Raw genomic sequence first — 18,990 nt, forward strand, 5'->3', positions numbered from 1 at the left:
GAGTTTTTAGAACAGGTTGTTGGACATGGATTCGCCTGAAGCCTCCTCAGTGAGAGAGAATTTTTTAACTGAAAATATTTATTTTTTCAGTAGCTACAGAGCGTAAAGCAAGGAAAACCCTCAGAGAAAAGATGCAGAGGTGTGTGCACTAGTGACTGCCCTCTTCACTTGTTTACCTATGTCACAATCAACCAGGGTGTCATTTTGATTTTGCTAAGAGCTATAAATATTGAATTAAAATCAAAACATATGTAAAATTAATTTCCGAATATATGACTATAAAATCGGGACTGAACCATATCTGTTTGCTGTGCCTAAGTATTTCCTGTCTTTGTAACCTTTTATCATCTGAAGACAGCTCTTGATTTTGACGCCCCAGATACAACACTGTGGGAGATGAACTAACACATTTAAATGCTTTCAGAATTTACTGAATCTGAATTATGTTTAATGAACTGAAAGATTTGGTGGCAACATGCTACATCCATGCAACTAATAGCCATGGGTCAGTGGTAGTACTATCCCTTCTGAACTTGAAGGTCAGGAGTTCAAGTCTCAGTCTACAAACTTAAGTATTTCTTGCATTTCTTGCATATAGCTTGAATTTCAGTACAATTCCATAGGATTATGGTATTGTCAAAACTGCTGACTGTTTGATGGGGCAGCGCACTGAACGCCTGTGTCCCCACATACATGGATATAAAAGGTCTCACGGAATCGCCCTTCTGGTGTAATGTCACTAAAAAATTGATTATTGGTTCTATTATTCCATTGCTGTTTGTGGGACCTCGCTATATGTAAATTGGCTACGAGATTTCTCTACATTACATTCTTCAATGTGACTTCATTAGCTGCAGGAAATGCTTTGGAACATTTTGAAGTTCTGAGAGGCACTATAAAAATGAAAAAGTGCCCCAGTCAACTTGCTTAGGACTGATAGGATGTAATGCTGTTATTTCTGATAGATACAAGGAGAAAAACAGGTTGATTTTCAATCTCGTAACTCATGCGCCTACAACAACATTGTCCAAAATTAGTGCTCAATTTTAAATTCCATTAGCCAAAAGCACAAGGATGGGTGGTCGTGTGTATGTGAATGAATGAGTAAGAGAATGTTAGAAGATGCTCTTCAGAAACTGTAACTAAAGCACAATTTTTCTCAAGCTGATTTTCATGTATGCCTCACTGACGTCAGCACATCAAAAGTGTTTTCTTACCTGCCACAAGTTCGAACCCTTAGCCAGGACAATTTTCTTGATGGCGATAATAGGGATCCACATAATACAGAAGATTATCATACACCAGCCAAGTGCTGTTGCCCAGCCAGGATACTGAATAGATCCATATGTTGGAGGAGTGAATGTTACTAAGGACCAGATTAAGATTGCCTGAATGAAAGGATTGCATAAAATGAGATCAGAATCAGAATGAGAGGCTATCTGCAGCTTGATTATTTTCAGTTTAAATCACTGTTTGAAAGATATAGGCCAGGATTCTCCATACCCCACTAGATGATCGGGTAACCTGATAGGGCAGAGAATCCTGCATCGGGGCAAAAACGGGATTGACGCTTGGCAGCAGATCCATCCGCAGTTGTCGTTCCCACGCCGCTGGCTGTAGCGGGTTTCCCGACCCGTGCGCCGGCAGGAATATGCAAACTACAACGTTTCTAAGCATACATGTTATGATTGACAGCTGCTGACCACTTCAACAATGCTAAGTGCTCCCTGCGGTTAGAAAAGGGGATGGGAAACCACTTCTAATTCTGAAGTGGTCATCGGCTGTCAATCATAAGAAGATGGAATAATGAGGGGGGGAACTTCAGATGCAATCAGACACTGCTTCCTCAGAGCACCAGGGACCCAGGCTCAATCCCGACCTTGGGATTGCTGCGTCTGTTTCCTGTGGGTGCTCCGGTTTCCTCCCAAAATCCAAAGATGTGCAGGTTAGGTGGATTGGCCATGCAAAATTGCCCCTTAGTGTCCAATGGTTAGATGAGGTTACGAGGATGGGTGGGGGAGTGGGCATCCATCGGGTGCTTTTTTGGCAGTCAGTGCAGACTCGATGGGCCGAATGGCCTCCTTCTGCACTGTAGAGATTCTATGATTCTATGAAGAGAAAGTAATTAAACAAACGTTCTGGCACCTGTGTTTGAACCATTAAGCTACAATCAATTTCTGTGAAATTGAATGAAGTCCTTTCAAAGAATATCAAGGGCTTTCAAGCCCTTTGAAGTGTTGTGGGGTTTCTAGGGAGGCTGTGACACTTCAAAAAAGCAGCAGCTTTAAAATGATTGAGCTGAGCGAGTAGGTGTGAAAGAAAGGGAAATTCTTGGCTTGAATCGTCAATGAACTCTCTGATCTGCTCTGTACCTGTCAGGCAGAGCAGTTCAGAGTGAGAAAGCCCATTCAGAGTTTAAACAGATGACACCAGGGTGAAGAATATGAGCAGGAGGCTGACTGAGTCTACCATGCCAATAGTGTTCTTCAGGTTGTGCAGAGCTGGAAGAGGCAGACCTGACACTGGACCTCCATCCCAGGGGAGGGTCCCAGGATCAACCCCTTAAGTACACCTGAGCCCTCCCATCAACCAGGCCTCTTGGGGACCCTCCTCTGCAGCCTGACAGTGGCAGAGGGCACATGATCAATGGGCTAAACACTTTGGCCCCCCTCGGAGTCCAATAATGCCAGACTAGGGTGTCTGCCAGGGAGTTAGATCCATATTGCCAGGACAAAGTGCACCCTTAACAATGCCGGCGAGTGGCTCTTGGGGGGGGTGGGGGGGGGGGGGCTGAAGGGGTCTGGTGGGGAAGGACCGGGTCAGCCTCATGTGTGTGTGTGGGGGTGGGGGGATGGTGATGGCCACCCTGATTCCTACTGCTGGACGTTGGGATCAGGGTGCCCGTTCAAGATGACAGCCCGAGACCTGGAAGGGAAGGGAAACCAGCGGCATTGCCGCCACGCAAACATTTGCATGCATTGGTATGTGAATAGTACATGGGTGGCGCTCTTGGGGCCAGCAGCCACTAGTGCCGATTCTCAGCTTGCAGGAGCACTTAAATTCAAGAACAAAGAATATCGCCTGTAATATCACCTTACCAGCAGCAAAACTGGAGAGATGAAAGCCCAACACGCCCTCCACCACAACCAGAAGAGCCAATGCTTTTCCCCAATCATCATCTCAATGTCTTTGATGAATCTGTTTACCCCTGTGAACAACAAGAAAGCAGAGAGACACAATCACTTGGATTGTCCAGACTTCAGAACAGCTTGTTTACTGTAGAAAAAAAAGTATATGATTCAGGAGTAGAAATAGACCATTCAGCTCCTCGGGCCTGCTCTCTGCCATTCACTAAGATTATGGTTGATCTGACTGTGGCCATTCTCTTGTTCGTCAAGCATTTGTCCACCTCTGTCTTAAAAAATAATCTATTTCCCTGCCACCATTGCTCTCTGAGGAAGAAAGTTCCAAAGGCTAATGACCCTCAAAGAAAATAAGTACGCCTCATCCCACCCAGTCTTGCGTGCAAAACTCCTTGAGCGGGATCCTCCATTTGAGAGACTGGTGGCTGGCGAGACCCATGCCAGCGGTACGCTCTGCAGCACCCATCTGGGAACTTTCTGTAAGGGCCACTGCGGGTGTTCCCCTTGAGTGGGCCGCGGCATCCGGTGTTGGATAGGGGGTGTGAGGGGTGGGGGGTGGGGGGGGGGGGTGTTGGTGAGGTGGAGGGGGGTGGTTGGGTGCATCCGTACGGCTGGTCACTCGGGCCATGGCGGGCAATCAGTGGGGTGCTCAACCCCTGTAATATGAAGATCCTCCTCCCCCCCAGGATCTCCTGTAATAGGTGGACCCCACCCCCTCCCATAGGGACCCCCTGCCTAAAGAAACTCCCTCCATAGACAATGCACAGGCCATGCCCCACCCCAGAAAAGGGATGCTTGCCTGGAAGTTAGAGAGCAATCCAGACAAGGGCATTATAGCTGCAATATGTACCTTGCAGCTCCACATGTCCATTCCTCACAGGAATCCAACCCTGTGACCTGGGTGCCCTTTGGCAGCCGTCCTCTGGAGCGACCTGGCCTGGATGGGCCACACAGCTGTACCTGCCTCTGGTCCCCACAGACCCACTATCTGCAGGCCATTCATAGCTTTCTAGAAGTGCTCTGTGATTGACAGCTTGTAAAAACCATGTACAGCCTTGATCCATTCATATCCCTTCACGCTTCAGTGGCCTAATTGGTGAAACCCCAATGCTTGTCAACATTGACCACAACAAAGAGAGGTAAGTGCAGTGAAATCACAAGCTTGAGTGATTGGAATGCACTTAGTGCAGGACAGCACGCCATGCCATAGGTAGCCATGTACCCGGGCCACATGGACATTGCTATATCGCTCCAGAATGTGGCCCAGTCACAACGGGCCATGGTTGTGGATGTTGAGAGCATTGGCCTGGAGCTGGCTGACCTGAACCAGTCACAGAGGGACCTGGCATAGTCACTGAGTGGCATGGCACTGTCCCAGAGGGATGTGGCACAGTCCCTGTGCTCCGAGGCCGCGAGCCTTGAGACCCTGGTCGAGACGAGAGCGGGCCTACAGGATTGGCAGTGCCAGGTGACAGCTGAGCCCTCATCCCAAGGAATAGCTCTGGGGCCATCGGGCACCTTAAAGGAGGAGTTAGTGATGGGGACCGTGCTGGTGTCTACCGCAGGGAAGGTGCTGGAACACTGCAGTACCTCTGAATTCCCCCCAGCAGTCCCTGGTACATCTGATGGGTAACGGACAGAGCAGGGTGGTACTACACCACCTGTGACACCTGGAAGACTGCCGGGCCCATCCAGGCTAGGTCACTCCAGAGGACGGCTGCCAAAGGCCACCCAGGTCAGAGGGCAGGATATGTAGCTGGCTACCTCCACACCTGATGCATCGCCTGAGGACCCTCCTAGATGGAGCATTTGGACATGTAAGATTAGAAAGATAGACACCAGTTAAGTTGGCTCAGGTGTAGTACATAGGCTAGCGTTAGAGGCTACGGCATAGTTATTGTACATAGCACTGTCACAAATAAACATCTGTTCACTGACGTTCTGAACTGCCTCGGTCACCTATCTGAAGCATGTGAGGAATAGGCTGGGTGCAGACAGTGTGCTGGGGGAGAGAGTCTGGGAGGCCAGTGATGTGGGATGTGGGAAAAGGCCAGGGCCCCCGCGACAGTCAGGGGTTCCTCGCCCTTGGAGACGACAGGGCCAGGTAGCATTTGGTAGGCCTGCCCGGTGAGTGACCCATCATCGCTCATTCCCGACCTTAGAATCAACCCCCACCTCACCTCCCCTGAAGGGCTCGTGTGATGGACTGGCTAGCACACACGCAGGGATCACCTCGGCGAAAAATAGAACGTGAAATCAGACACTGTCAAACGATACAGAGCACCAGAGCTCATCGCACTGCAGGCCATCATCGTCCTCCAACTAATGGACCAGACCTGCTGAAACTGCCAACCCAGGGCCAACACCCTGTGGTGAAGCCGGTGGGAAGCTTGGAGATGGTGGGGAGGGGGGGGGGGGGGGGGGGGGGGGGGGGGGGGGTGGCTGTGGGGATGGAGTGCAGGTAGGGGTGGATGGATGGGGGGGTGATATGTGGGGTGGGACAGGATGACTGGGCTGCTGGTGGTCTGGCTGCATGGTCGGCGAACCTGGAGGCGATTAGGTTGTCCCGTGAACTTTGGCCCTGGTGCACATGTCGGGCGGCCTCCTATGCCTGCCCAGGCTTCATGTTCTGCCAATCCTAGCATTCCTCCGCATTCTCTTCTTCAAACAAGGCCTGGCGTTCATTGTCCTATTCCTCCAGCATGTTCCCCCCTCTACTGCGCGATGTTGTGGAGGACACAGCAGGCCAACACGATGTGAGAGAGCCTCCTAGGGCTATAATGGAGCACCCCACCAAAGTGATGCAGGCTACTGAAACACACCTTCAGGACATCGATATACCACACGATGACTTGCTGCAAGGGCATCATTGTAACGGTTCTCCGTGTTGGTCTGGGGCTTCCGGAGAGGCTCCGCCTGCAGCGGATAACCCCTGTCGCCCAAGAGCCAACCCCTCACTTGAGAGGACACCAACGAATGTGTCAGGATGAATGCATCATGCACGCTGCCTGGGTATCGGGCACAGACGTGCTTGATGTGCAGCCGGTGGTCACACACCATGCTCACGGAGTGGAAGTCCTTCCGGTTATTGAAGGATACCCGTCATTCGCTGGTGCTCGTAGATGTACATGAGTCCCTCGATCATCCCCTGGACATGGGGCATGCCGACAATTGCCGCAAACCCAGACAGCCTGGTGGGCGTGGTCCACCTTAGAGTTTATATAGTGCGCCGCCGGGGCATATAGGACATCCGTGACAGCGCGGAGGTATGCGATATCCCAGTCAGATCCCCACTCGGTGCCTGTGCTGTAGAAGATCAGGGCGACCGTCACCTTGATGGCCACGGGGAGTGGGTGTCCTCCCCAATACTCTGCAGTTCCAGGTACGCCATAATTTGGCAGTAATGTCGCACGGTCTCCCTGCTCAGCCAGAGTTGGTGGCGACACGCTTGGTCTGGCAGGCCCTGCAATGGTAGACGCTGCAGAAAGACATGAGGCCTGATGTGGGGCTTCCTTCCCAACTCCTCTGCGGCTTGTTAGACGGCTAGCTTTCTACCCTCACCGGTTGGCCCCTGCTTCTCCTGGGCAGACTCTTGTATTGTAGGGCCCTCGCCGAGCAACATCTGCAAGGGCCTCCGTGGCCAGTCATATGCCAACCATTCCTAGCTGTACTATGAAATCCATTGTCTGCAGTGGGTACAGGGCAGACATGAGCATGGTGAGTACTCCCGTGCCCATCCAGATTCAATGGGCTACACGGTGGGCCTCGTCAGCACTGCAGGCCCTGCATGTCCGTTCCTATTTCAAATCTGTGCTGAGAGGGGTCCCTGTTATCAGAATGGAGCAGGGTGTACAACCAAAATGAACTCTCTATCCTGTGCTGAAGAATAGAAAATGGATGCCACAAACATCAGGAGCATACTGAAGCAGTGACTGATGTTGTTCTACTTACTTGACGGTTGGGAGAAATTGATAACAGGCCGTGATATGCAAATTAGATTTGAATAACGCTCCAATCAGCCAGAAAATGGATACAGCAAAATTTACCCCAACAACAATCAATTGTCCAGCAGGGAAAGAGAACTTTTTGATTGAAGGATGCAGAAGACACTGCCTACCTCCAACATGTCATTTGAATCTAAATGGGAAGGACTTGACAGGTAATGGGGGTAACTTAATTGTCAGTCAGCATCGAAGATGAAATCTATATGCCCTATTAATTTGTCTTGTTTCTTTTTGAAAGATATGAACCCAATGAAGATTTTTTAAACTAATTTTGTTTCCCTCCTGCACTTACCATAGACCCAGCTTAGGGCTATAAGTTCTGCGACAGCAGCTACAAGAATTCCCCAGCCGGCGGTGAAATGGTCAATTAAATTGATCCAGTAAATCCCAGCCTGAAAAGAAGTGAAATATTAGAAAGTAGCCTGTAGGAGAAACCAACAAAACTCTTCAAAATAAGATTTCTCTGGACAAGGAAACCTACACATTTCTCAACCCATAACCAGCCAGCCCAATAATATTTTGCTTTTGAGACATTGGGGTAGGATTTCCACTTGCATAAGGGGGAGGGATTGGAGACAGGCCGACGTGCAAATTCCTACTCCTGGGCACGTTGGTCCTGGACCATTTTCATTCAGGCAGGATTGGGAAATGGTGATAGCTCACTGCCTGCGAGGAGAGAGTAACCTGTTTGACCAATTACAGGGCCTAATAAGGCAGCTTTTATTAGAACTTTCTATTCATCGCGTGGGCCACCCATTGGGACTGAAAGCTTGACCAAAAATTGGAGGCGGCCTCCTGCCATCAGAATACTGTGAGGATGACAGCACTCCATTCTGCTATAAGACAACCCCACTGGCTCACCACTGCCATAGGGTCTCAGCCGCAGCTGCTGGCTGATCAGTTGCCTCTCCAGAATGACAGCCTGGCTGCGATGGTCTCTTTGAATTTAAAAATGTATAAAACTTATTCAGAGGGCACACCCATGTTGAGGGGCACTCTCTATTATCTACATCGGTCACACTTACCTCTGAACATGGGGCCACCAAACTTCCCTTGCTATTGGACATTAACCATTAGGTTGCCTGCCAACCTAATTGGATGATGAGCACACACTTGCCCACTAATTAACCTGCTGATTAAAAATTGCGTCAGGTGTCAGGTGCCAAAGCAATGCAAAGGGCCGAATAAAAATTCAGTCAGTTCTGTCACACACAGTGCTGTCCATTTACTGTGTTTCCTTTACTATTATTGTCACAAGTAGGCTTACATTAACACTGCAATGAAGTTACTGTGAAAATCCCCTAGTCGCCACTCTCCGGCACCTGTTCAGGTGCACAGATGGAGAATTCAGAATGTCCAATTCACCTCACAGCACGTCATTCAGGACTTGTGGGAGAAAACCAGAGCACCCGGAAGAAACCCACGCAGACACAGGGAGAAAGTGCAGATGCCGCACAGACAGTGACCCAAGCCGGGAATTGAACCCGGGACCCTGGTGCTGCGAAGCAACCGTGTTTTTTTTCTTCTTTTTAAAATAATTTTAGCGTACCCTATTCATTTTCTTTTCCAATTAAGGGGCAATTTAGTGTGGCCAATCCACCTATCCTGCACATCTTTTGGGGTGTGGGCGCGAATTCCAAGCAAACACGGGGAGAATGTGCAAACCCCACATGGACAGTGACCCAGAGCCGGGATCGAACCTGGAACCGCGGCGTCGTGAGGCAGCAGTGCTAACCACTGCATGACTGTGTTGCCCAGCAACAGCATTAACCACTGTGCTACCGTGTTGCCACAGTTGGAAACAAGTTGACCAAACGAGATTGCCTATCACTTCAGATATATAATGCAATTATCTCCACCCATGTCTATCACCAAGTGAAATTATTTGCATCAACTCCCGGACAAGGTCCTTCTGGATAAACGCTGATATAAAAGTATGCAGAAATTATCAAAAATGTCAGTTACGATTTGTGACAGACACAAATGCAATGGCTCAACAAATCTGCCCAGGGTTTTGAAATCGAATGCTAATAATTTACTTTGAGCTGTACCTTGTGAAATTGGTCACTAATAATTTAGCACAGTCGCTAATAATTTACTTTGTGCAGTACTTTGTGGGCGGCACGGGTGCTCCGATTTCCTCCCACAAGCCCCAAAAGATGTGCTGCTTGGTAATTTGGACATTCTGAATTCTCCCTCAATGTATCCGAACAGGTGCTGGAATGTGGCGACGAGGGAATTTTCACAGTAACGTCATGGCCCCTCATACCCACCATGCCAACAAAAGCACCCTCTTCTCTCATCAAGTCCTCTCATGCCCCCTACACCAACCCATGCCCTTCATCCCACTATTACAATCCCAGACCAGACCCCAACAGTGGCTAGGATATTGGACCAATACACCAATATTTTATTTTGTGAGACTGTGCGGAAAGAATACTTTGCTCCAGAAGTGAATGCATGAAGAAATAAGGATTTCCCATATTAAAACAAAACTTTATGATCAACACAATATTAAACTCTTCAACATCACACCAGAAAACAGCTTACAATTACTCCTTAAACAAAAACACTCAATACAGTAAATACAATACCCTTAATTACTATCTCTAGTCCCAATTAAACAACAAGAAAGGAAATACATACCACTCTCAATCCTGCCTACATTCCAATGGTAGAGAGTAAAAAATACTTGCTTTCCAGAACAGATTTGGCTCCTGTTAGAATCCCCGCAGACTCTGGCTGAATATCTTCAAAAAGCTGTTTCAACTGGTTTGTTTCAGCTTCCCCCTTGTCCTCAGACATGTCTGTATTGTTTCAAATACTATTACTCTTTTTTTTATAACTATCCTACTGTGAGACCAAAAGACCTTACTTCTGGTCGAAAGGGTGAGCAAAATCAGACCATAACTAAAAATGCTTTCTCAAAATGTCTGAATACGTTAGCTTCAGCCAGCAGTGACATCATCTCTCCAAGCTGAAAACAAATGAACTCCCCAGAGACTCCCCTAGCCAAACAACATTGCATTAGCCCAGGCAATTTTTACTCTGCTGAGTCTTACCTCTGGCTCTGAAAAGCTTTCTGGTCTGAAATAAGATTATTTTAAAAACATGACTACTGGAGTCAAACACACTCTAACTCTAAAGCTTTCAACCCTCAAATTGCCAAATGTCCAGAATCCAATATATCAAAAATTCTGCATTCATCACACCACCCATCCATGACCCTCATACCCGCTATGTTCCCACATCCCTAAGTCCCATTATAGCCCCCATGCCAACTTAATGCACACCCATGCCAAAACAGTGCCCCCCACATTGGCCTTCCCCCTTCCATGCCAGCTCACCTGGCATCTACCATGGCCAAACCTCAGGAACCATGCTGACATAAAATATAATTGTGTCTGTGATAAAATCACTATTTAAAAAAAATAAATACATTAAAATTCTTTTAACTCTTTTGAAATCAAACTATTATTCAGCCACTCAGAGCTGTCAATCACACTGCTCACTTAACTGGCACCCCGTGATGATGTTAGGTGATAAAATAAGTAATGCAGCAAATCATATATGATTACCCTCAGATTCCTGCCAACAGGATGAAATATCAAACACTGATTATTTTTTAAGCCAACTTGTTTTTTCTTTTAATTTAAAATCCAGCAGAGATCCATTGACAGCTTTGGAATTTCCAATGAGGTCTGACAGCTCCAATGAGTTCATGCACTTTTTACTCACAACCATGTTTACTCTTAACAATTCCAAAGGGTGCATTACATTTCTCAAAGGATCATGCCCAAAAGGGTGCTATCCAAATGAGTCCATCATGTTAGGGGGCAGCACGGTAGCATGGTGGTTAGCATAAATGCTTCACAGCTCCAGGGTCCCAGGTTCGATTCCGGCTTGGGTCACTGTCTGTGCGGAGTCTGCACGTCCTCCCCGTGTGTGCGTGGGTTTCCTTCGGGTGCTCCGGTTTCCTCCCACAGTCCAAAGATGTGCGGGTTAGGTGGATTGGCCATGCTAAATTGCCCGTAGTGTCCTAATAGTAAGGTTAAGGAGGGGGGGGTTGTTGGGTTACGGGTATAGGGTGGATACGTGGGTTTGAGTAGGGTGATCATTGCTCGGCACAACATCGAGGGCCGAAGGGCCTGTTCTGTGCTGTACTGTTCTATGTTCTATGTTCAAACCAGCTCTTACTGGCCTAATCTGCAAAGGTTGGGCTTCATACTCCTGACCTACTAAAACTCCATTCATGTGGAGGCAATTGATCATTTAAACAGCCAGCTGCCTCCATACACAGCATGCATAAGACCATAAGACATCGGAGCAGAATTAGGCCGCTGGACCCATCAAGTCTGCTTCGCCATGGCTGATATTTTTCTAATCCCCATTCTCCTGCCTTCTCCCCATAACCCCTCGATGCCCTTATTAATCAAGAACCTATCTATCTTTGTCTTAAAGTCACTCAGTGATTTGGCCTCCACAGCCTTCTGTGGTAAAGAGTTCCACAGATTCACCACCCTCTGTCTGAAGAAATTCCTCCTCATCTCAGTTTTAAAGGATCGTCCTTTAGTCTGAGATGGTGTCCTCTGGTTCTAGTTTTTCCTACAATGGGAAAAATCCTCTCACGTCCACTCTATCCAGGCCTCGCAGTATCCCATAAGTTTCAATTAGATCCCCCCTCATCCTTCTAAACCCCAACGAGTACAGACCCAGAGTCCTCAACCATTCCTCATACGACAAGCTGTTAATTCCAGGGATCATTCTTGTGAACCTCCTCTGGACCCTTTCCAAGGTCAGCACATCTTTCGTCAGATACGGGGCCCAAACCTGCTCACAATACTCCAAATGGGGTCAAACAGAACCTTATACAGCCTCAGAAGTACCTCCCTGGTCTTGTATTCTAGCCCTCTTGACATGAATGCTAACATTGCATTTGTCTTCTTAACTGCCAACTGAACCTGCACATTAACATTGAGAATCGTTAACAAGGCCTCCCAAATCCCTTTGTGCCTCTGATTTCCTGAGCATTTCCCCATTTAGAAAATAATCTATGCCTAATTTCTTCCTTCCAAAGTGCATAACCTCACACTTTTTCACATTGTATTTAATTTGCCCCTTCATTGCCCACTCTCCTAGCTTGTCCTAGCAGCCCGCTTGCTTCCTCAATACTACCTGTCCCTCTACAGATCTTTGTATCATCTGCAAACGTAGCAACAGTGCCTTCAGTTCCTTCTTCCAGATCATTAATGTATATTATGAAAAGTTGTGGTCTCAGCACAGACCCCCGAGGCACACCACAAGTCACTGGCTGCCATCCTGAAAAAGACCCCTTTATCCCCACTCTCTGCCTTCTGTCAGTCAGCCAATCCTCTATCCATGCCAGGATCTTACCCTTAACACCATAAGCTTTTAATTTATTTAATAGTTTCCCATGCGGCACCTTGTCAAAGGCCTTCTGGAAATCTAAATAAATCATGTCTACTGGTTCTTCTTTTGTCTAACTTCCTTGTTACCTCCTCAAAGAACTCTAACAGATTTGTCAGACATGACCTCCCTTTGACAAAGCCGTGCTGACTCAGTCCTATTTTACGATGCACTTCCAAGTACTTTGCGATCTCATCTTTAATAACAGACTCTAAAATCTTATCAATGACTGAAGTCAGGCTAACCGGCCTATCATTTCCCGTCTTCTGCCTCCCTCCCTTCTTAAACAGTGGTGTTACATTAGCCACTTTCCAGTCCTCTGGGACCCTTCTTGCCTCCAGTGATTCCTGAAAGATCATCACCAATGCCTCCACAATTTCCTCAGCTATCCGGTGTGCAGTCCATCCGGTCCAGGTGACTTATCCACATTCAGACCTTTCAGTTTCCCCAGAATCTTCTCCTTAGTAATGGTCACTACATTCACCTCTGCCCCCTGGTTCTCCTGAAGCTCTGGCATCCCACTGGTGTTTTCCACCGTGAAGACTGGTGCAAAGTAACTATTCAGTTCGTCTGCCATTTCTTTGTTTCCTATTATTACTTCTCCAGCCACATTTTCCAGTGGTCCAATGTCTATTTTTGCATCTCTCTTACCTTTTATATATTGAAAAAAAACCTCTTCCTATCTTCCTGTATATTACTAGCTAGCTTGCACTCATATTTCATCTTCTCCCCCCTTACTGCTTTTTTAGTTGTCCTCTGCTCACTTTTAAAGGCTTCCCAATCCTCTGGCTTCCCACTAATCCTCGCCACTTTGTATGCTTCTCCTTGACACCCCTCGTCAGCCATGGATGCCTTGTCCTCCCGTTAGCATGTTTCCTCCTCCTTGGGATGAATATCAGTTATGCCTCCCTAATAACCCCAATAACTCCCGCCATTGCTGTTCCACTGTCTTCCCTGCTGGGCTCCTTTTCCAATCAACTCTGGCCCGCTCCTCCTTCATGTCTTTGTACTGGGAGAAGATCTTCCATTAGGTGAGTTTAAGACAATATAGAAAGTTGCATAACTTGTTCATGGTTTTCTAAACAAATTGCACCCTTAAAGAAGGGACTTGCAAGCACAGCGGTGAACTAAGTGTTTTGGGTATTAGGATCTTTGGATGTTAAAGGTACCCAGCAAGTCAACACAACCTGACCGGCCCTGTAATGCTCTGTTTCCTCTTATTTCAAGGACAGATGGAGGGGAATATCTAGGGAAAACTTTATGTTACTATACTACAGCTGGACAAAAGACTGATTGGACCCCAATTGTCAGAAAAGTCCAGAATGGCAAATGACAGCACCAAAGGAAAAAGGAAAATTGACTGAAACTTGAGTCGTGAACCTTCTTCTCGAGGTCTTTAAATTAATTTCAATCAATATCGACATCTCGAGCAATCCTAGAGAGCCTATTGTCAATTGCTGAGCCATGTCTGTACCTGAGTGAATGGGAGGTCTGGTGAGACATCGGGAGGTTGCACAGATGTCTGAGTGAAATAATTGAGAGAGTATTTCCCCTTCAGTTATGACATCTTCTGAGCTAACGCTCTAGTTCTCACCCCCGGCCACACTAGTTTATATCCTCCTGAACCCCAGCCAGACTCCAGTCCTGGCTGTGTAGAGGTAGGAAGTGCCATGATCATGGATAGGATTTCCAGGTTCATCTGCCATTTTTGACATGCCATGGAGGCTCTCCGTTGTTGTGAAAACCTGGGCCTATGTAAGTTTGATTCACCAGATGATATCAAAGGCAAGTTTCCGGGCTTTGGATTGAGTAACAGCAGAGAGGAAGGGTCAGTCAGTCCCACACCATCCCTGCACAAACCTAAATAGCTGGAAAAAACAGGACAAGGTCCTTCCTAATCACAGAATAAGCAGCACTACATGTGGAAACAATACACACTATTAAAAGGTGACATACCTGTGTTACACATACGAGGCCCAATAAAAAAAACAACAAGCAAGCACCAGATGTCACAAAAATACGCTTTGATCGCAGAGAATTTGGGAACTTGTCCAGCAACGTTGTTACAATTGTTTCTGATGAAAAAAATGTGAAATAAGTTCAGTGATCAATTAATGATTCATCCAGCCCAGTAAAACCCACCAATAGAGAACAGGAGTTGATGAGGAAATTGTCCCCTGACTATAAGTCCATTTTCTGAAGTAATGAAGCAATTGAATCAGGTAGCCAGCCCGAAGAGGCAGAATATCATAGATTATCATAGAATTTACAGTGCAGAAGGAGGCCATTCGGCCCATCGAGTCTACACCGGCTCTTGGAAAGAGCACCCTACCCAAGGTCAACACCTTCACCCTATCGCCATAACCCCACCCAACACTAAGGGCAATTTTGGGCATTAAGGGCAATTTATCATGGCCAATCCACCTAACCCGCACATCTTTGTGACTGTGGGAGGAAACCGGAGGACCCGGAGGAAACCCACGCACACACGGGGAGGATGTGCAGACTCCGCACAGACAGTGACCCAAGCCGGAATCGAACCTGGGACCCTGGAGCTGTGAAACAATTGCGTTATCCACAATGCTACCGTGCTGCCGTGCTACCGTGTAGCACAAGACATGTGTACGCTTAAATTGCCTTTGCACCAGGAGCAATACATCAGAGTCATGTGTCAAGACGTCCAAGGCTTTGGGCACACTGTGCTATCCCTAGCTGAGGAGCAGGACAAGAGGACCCAGTCATAGGTGGACATGTCCCAGGCGCAGATGGACATTGCTCCAGTGCTCCAGAGCTTGGTCCATTCACAAAGGGCATTGAGAGCATTGGACAGACCCATAGCCAGTCACAGAGGGACTTGTCACAGGCACAGAAGGACCTGACACAGTCCAAGAGGGACATAACCGAGGCAGTGAAGGCATGGCTCAGTTGCCAAGGGACATGACCCAGTGCGTCACGGCTGAGGGCATTGAGACCATGGTTCAGATAAGGCAGGGCAAGATGATGGTGGCGCATCTGGCCTCCCCTTGTCCCACATGGGAAGCACTGGACCACTTCAGCGCTGCCGAATCCCCTTACTAGATACTGGTTCATCTCATGGACAGCGGGAAGAACAGGCTGACACGTCATCAACTGTGACACTCCAAAGTCAGCAGGATCCATCAAGGCCCATACCCGCCAGAGAACACCTGCCAAGGGCATCACAGAGCAGAGGGCGAGACAAGCAGCATGCCACTCCCCATGTCTGATGTGCCACCTGGGGTAACACCTAGAAGAAACGGTTGGCCACGAAAGAGTAGAAAGATAGATAACATTAAGTTGGCACATGCAGTATAGAATAGATAGTAAGGGGGAAGGGCACACATATTGTGAATGCTCACCATTATACAGTTTTGCCTCATCAGTCTGATCTGCCTCCAACCTCTGCTTCACCAGTTTGAAGGATGGGCTGAGACCTGGTGTTGTGCAGCGGCCGCTGGACCAGCATGGTTACACCTTCACTGAGAAGTGGCAGGCCATGAGGGCAGCAGTGTGAGCCCGCCTTGTATGACAGCATCGCCAGTGAGTGAACTCTAACCGTTCACCATCTCCCGCTACCCCCCAGTGAGAAGGAATTGCCAGCACACATCGGGCCGGACACTGGTATGTTATCTTAGAGACAGGAGTCAGACTTTGTCAGACAATGAGGAGCAGCAGAGCTCATCTCACAGAGTCGTCATCATCCTCCGTCCCATGGACAAGACCCGCTGATACTGCCAACTCAGGGTGATGTTATTATGATCCTCAGAGGCAGAACTGTGATAGTGGGATGGTAGAAAGCTAGGGGGAAGGTGGAGTGAATGACCAAGGGAGAAGGAAGGAGTGCATGGACTAAGGGTGATGGAAGGGATGGATGGAGGGAGAGGGATGGGATGGATGGACTAAGGGAGAAGGAAGGGATGGATGGACGGAGGGAGAGGGATGAGATGGATGGACTAAGGGAGAAGGAAGGGATGGATGGACGGAGGGAGAGGGATGGGATGGATGGATGATGGGAGAGGGAAGAGATGGATGGTCCGAGGGGCGGCACGCTAGCACAATGGTTAGCACTGTGGCTTCACAGAACCCAGGGACCCGGGTTCGATTCCTGGCTTGGGTCACCGTCTGTGCGGAGTCTAACACGTTCTCTCCATGTCTGTGTGGGATTCCTCCGGGTGCTCCGGTTTCATCCCACAAGTCCCAAATGTCGTGCTTGTTAGGTGAATTGGACATTCTGAATTCTCCCTCTTTGTACCCGAACAGGTGCCAGAATGTGGTGACGAGGGGATTTTCACAGTAACCTCATTGTAGTGTTAGTGTAAGCCTACTTAGAACATAGAACATAGAACAGTACAGCACAGAACAGGCCCTTCGGCCCTCAATGTTGTGCCGAGCCATGATCACTCTACTCAAACTCACGGATCCACCCTATACCCGTAACCCAACAACCCCCCCTTAACTTTACTTTTATTAGGACACTACGGGCAATTTAGCATGGCCAATCCACCTAACCCGCACATCTTTGGACTGTGGGAGGAAACCGGAGCACCCGGAGGAAACCCACGCACACAGGGGGAGGACGTGCAGACTCCACACAGACAGTGACCCAGCCGGGAATCGAACCTGGGACCCTGGAGCTGTGAAGCATTTATGCTAACCACCATGCTACCATGCTACCCTGCTACTTGTGACAATAAAGATTATTAAGGTTATTAAGATTAAGGGAAGGGTTGGGAATCTCAGGGGAGATTCAGATTTCCAGCCCGTGAATGAGATGCAAATGGTTACATATCACCAATTTGCATGGTGGCAGTGGAGCGGGGCATGTAGCCCGCTGCTGCCACCAGCAACAAACTGGAGCATCGGAACAGGTTTGGCGCTGATCCCATTTTTCGGCCAACGTTCCATTCTCTGTCAGATCGGGAAACCCGCTCCCAGTGCCGGGCAATGGAGAATCCAGCCCTTCATACATGTACCAAAAATTGCGAACAGAGACGATGAAAGAGTATGATGAATGACACTTGAGTTGGCACGGTGGAAGGGAGACCAAAATAACATTTAAAAAATGCAAAAATAAACACTGATCCTGGAGTTGGGAAACGTACAAAGAAAAAATCCGATAGTGAATGCTACAAAAAGAGCGCATGAAGAAAGCTGGAAGGGATATCAAAATCAACACAAGTTTTATTTTACAATGCTATTAGGAAATGAGTGTGATCAGGGTCAATGAGGAACCTTTGAAAAGTGATAATGGTGATATTGTCAATAAAAGCAAGGAAGTAACAGACACATTGAATATTACTCTGCATCTGTATTTCCAGTGGATGAAGACAAAGGCATGTTAGACATTCCAAGGAAACCTGCATTAAATTAAGATCAGTGACTCACCACAATTAAGGTAAATAAAATACCAATAATCAAGTAAATAGTGGCACTAAAGAGCAAGATATCCCCAGAACAAGGTTAATTCTACCCCAGGGTATGAAAGGACCATTAACGACATATAACCTTTCAAAGTTTTCTCATTTCAGGAACCTCTCCTAGGCCAGCAGCACGGTTCAATTCCCGTACCGGCCTCCCCGAACAGGCGCCGGAATGTGGCGACAAGGGGCTTTTCACAGTAACTTCATTTGAAGCCTACTTGTGACACTAAGCGATTATTATTATTATTAGTATTATTTCAATTGAAAAACTGTGGGCAGAATTCTCCCATCTGGGGAAGTCCGTGGAGGGATGGGAATCTGGAGTGTTTCCTGCTGTGGAGGCTGGAGGAAAAACACACATTATTTGACCCCGACCTCATTAATTATACACCTGGACCTTTATGCCATATTCCATGGTGGCAGTGGGCGGATGATGCGTCGTTGTATCTGGACGCGAAATTGAGAAGGCGCCCAACATCACTGACACACTATTGAAGAAATATGATGGGCTTCCTGAAAATGAAGGTGAATCTTTGGGAGAGCTCTGAGGATGGAAGATGGACCTCTTGAGAAAGCTAATGAATCCCCAGAAACACTGAGGCCTTAAGATGGACCTCCGAATGTGAAATGTCGACCTGTAGATGCTCCATCTACCCATTGCTGTGGTGTATGAGAATCTAGGTTTGTGATGGCCTCCAACCTGGACTCTGGGTTCAGCCCCGGGCATTGTTCGGGTGACTAACCACATCTGCACGCCACATTGTTTCTGACATGGTTTGCACCGATGTGTTTTCCTGCTGGCGTTAGAGTTGGGCGTGGGTGGTTGGGCATTCATCTGCATCCTATTAGCGAGGTGCAAATCAGTTTCACGTTGGCCTCTAGCAGGTTTCCCAATCCACCATGACATGTGCCAGCAGAAGATCCCACAGGTAATGGATGCCGATGTAAAACCGATTTTTGTGTCTCCAGCAGAATTAT

The 18,990-nt window shown here is 47.8% G+C and overlaps 1 protein-coding gene across 1 annotated transcript in view; it reads right to left on the minus strand.

Moving 5' to 3' along the window:
• Positions 1–18,990, minus strand: part of LOC119951992 (sodium- and chloride-dependent neutral and basic amino acid transporter B(0+)-like) — a 79,571-nt gene that overhangs the window by 3,295 nt on the left and 57,286 nt on the right. Inside the window, exons 10-13 of the mRNA XM_038775442.1 lie at positions 14,531–14,649; positions 7,440–7,539; positions 3,099–3,208; positions 1,218–1,388 (exon numbers count right to left, since the gene is read on the minus strand). Of these exons, the coding sequence (XP_038631370.1) occupies positions 1,218–1,388; positions 3,099–3,208; positions 7,440–7,539; positions 14,531–14,649 (500 nt within the window). The remainder of the gene's footprint in view (positions 1–1,217; positions 1,389–3,098; positions 3,209–7,439; positions 7,540–14,530; positions 14,650–18,990) is intronic.

Source organism: Scyliorhinus canicula, chromosome 17 (assembly GCF_902713615.1).
Source record: "Scyliorhinus canicula chromosome 17, sScyCan1.1, whole genome shotgun sequence".
NCBI classification, from domain to species: Eukaryota; Metazoa; Chordata; class Chondrichthyes; order Carcharhiniformes; family Scyliorhinidae; genus Scyliorhinus; species Scyliorhinus canicula.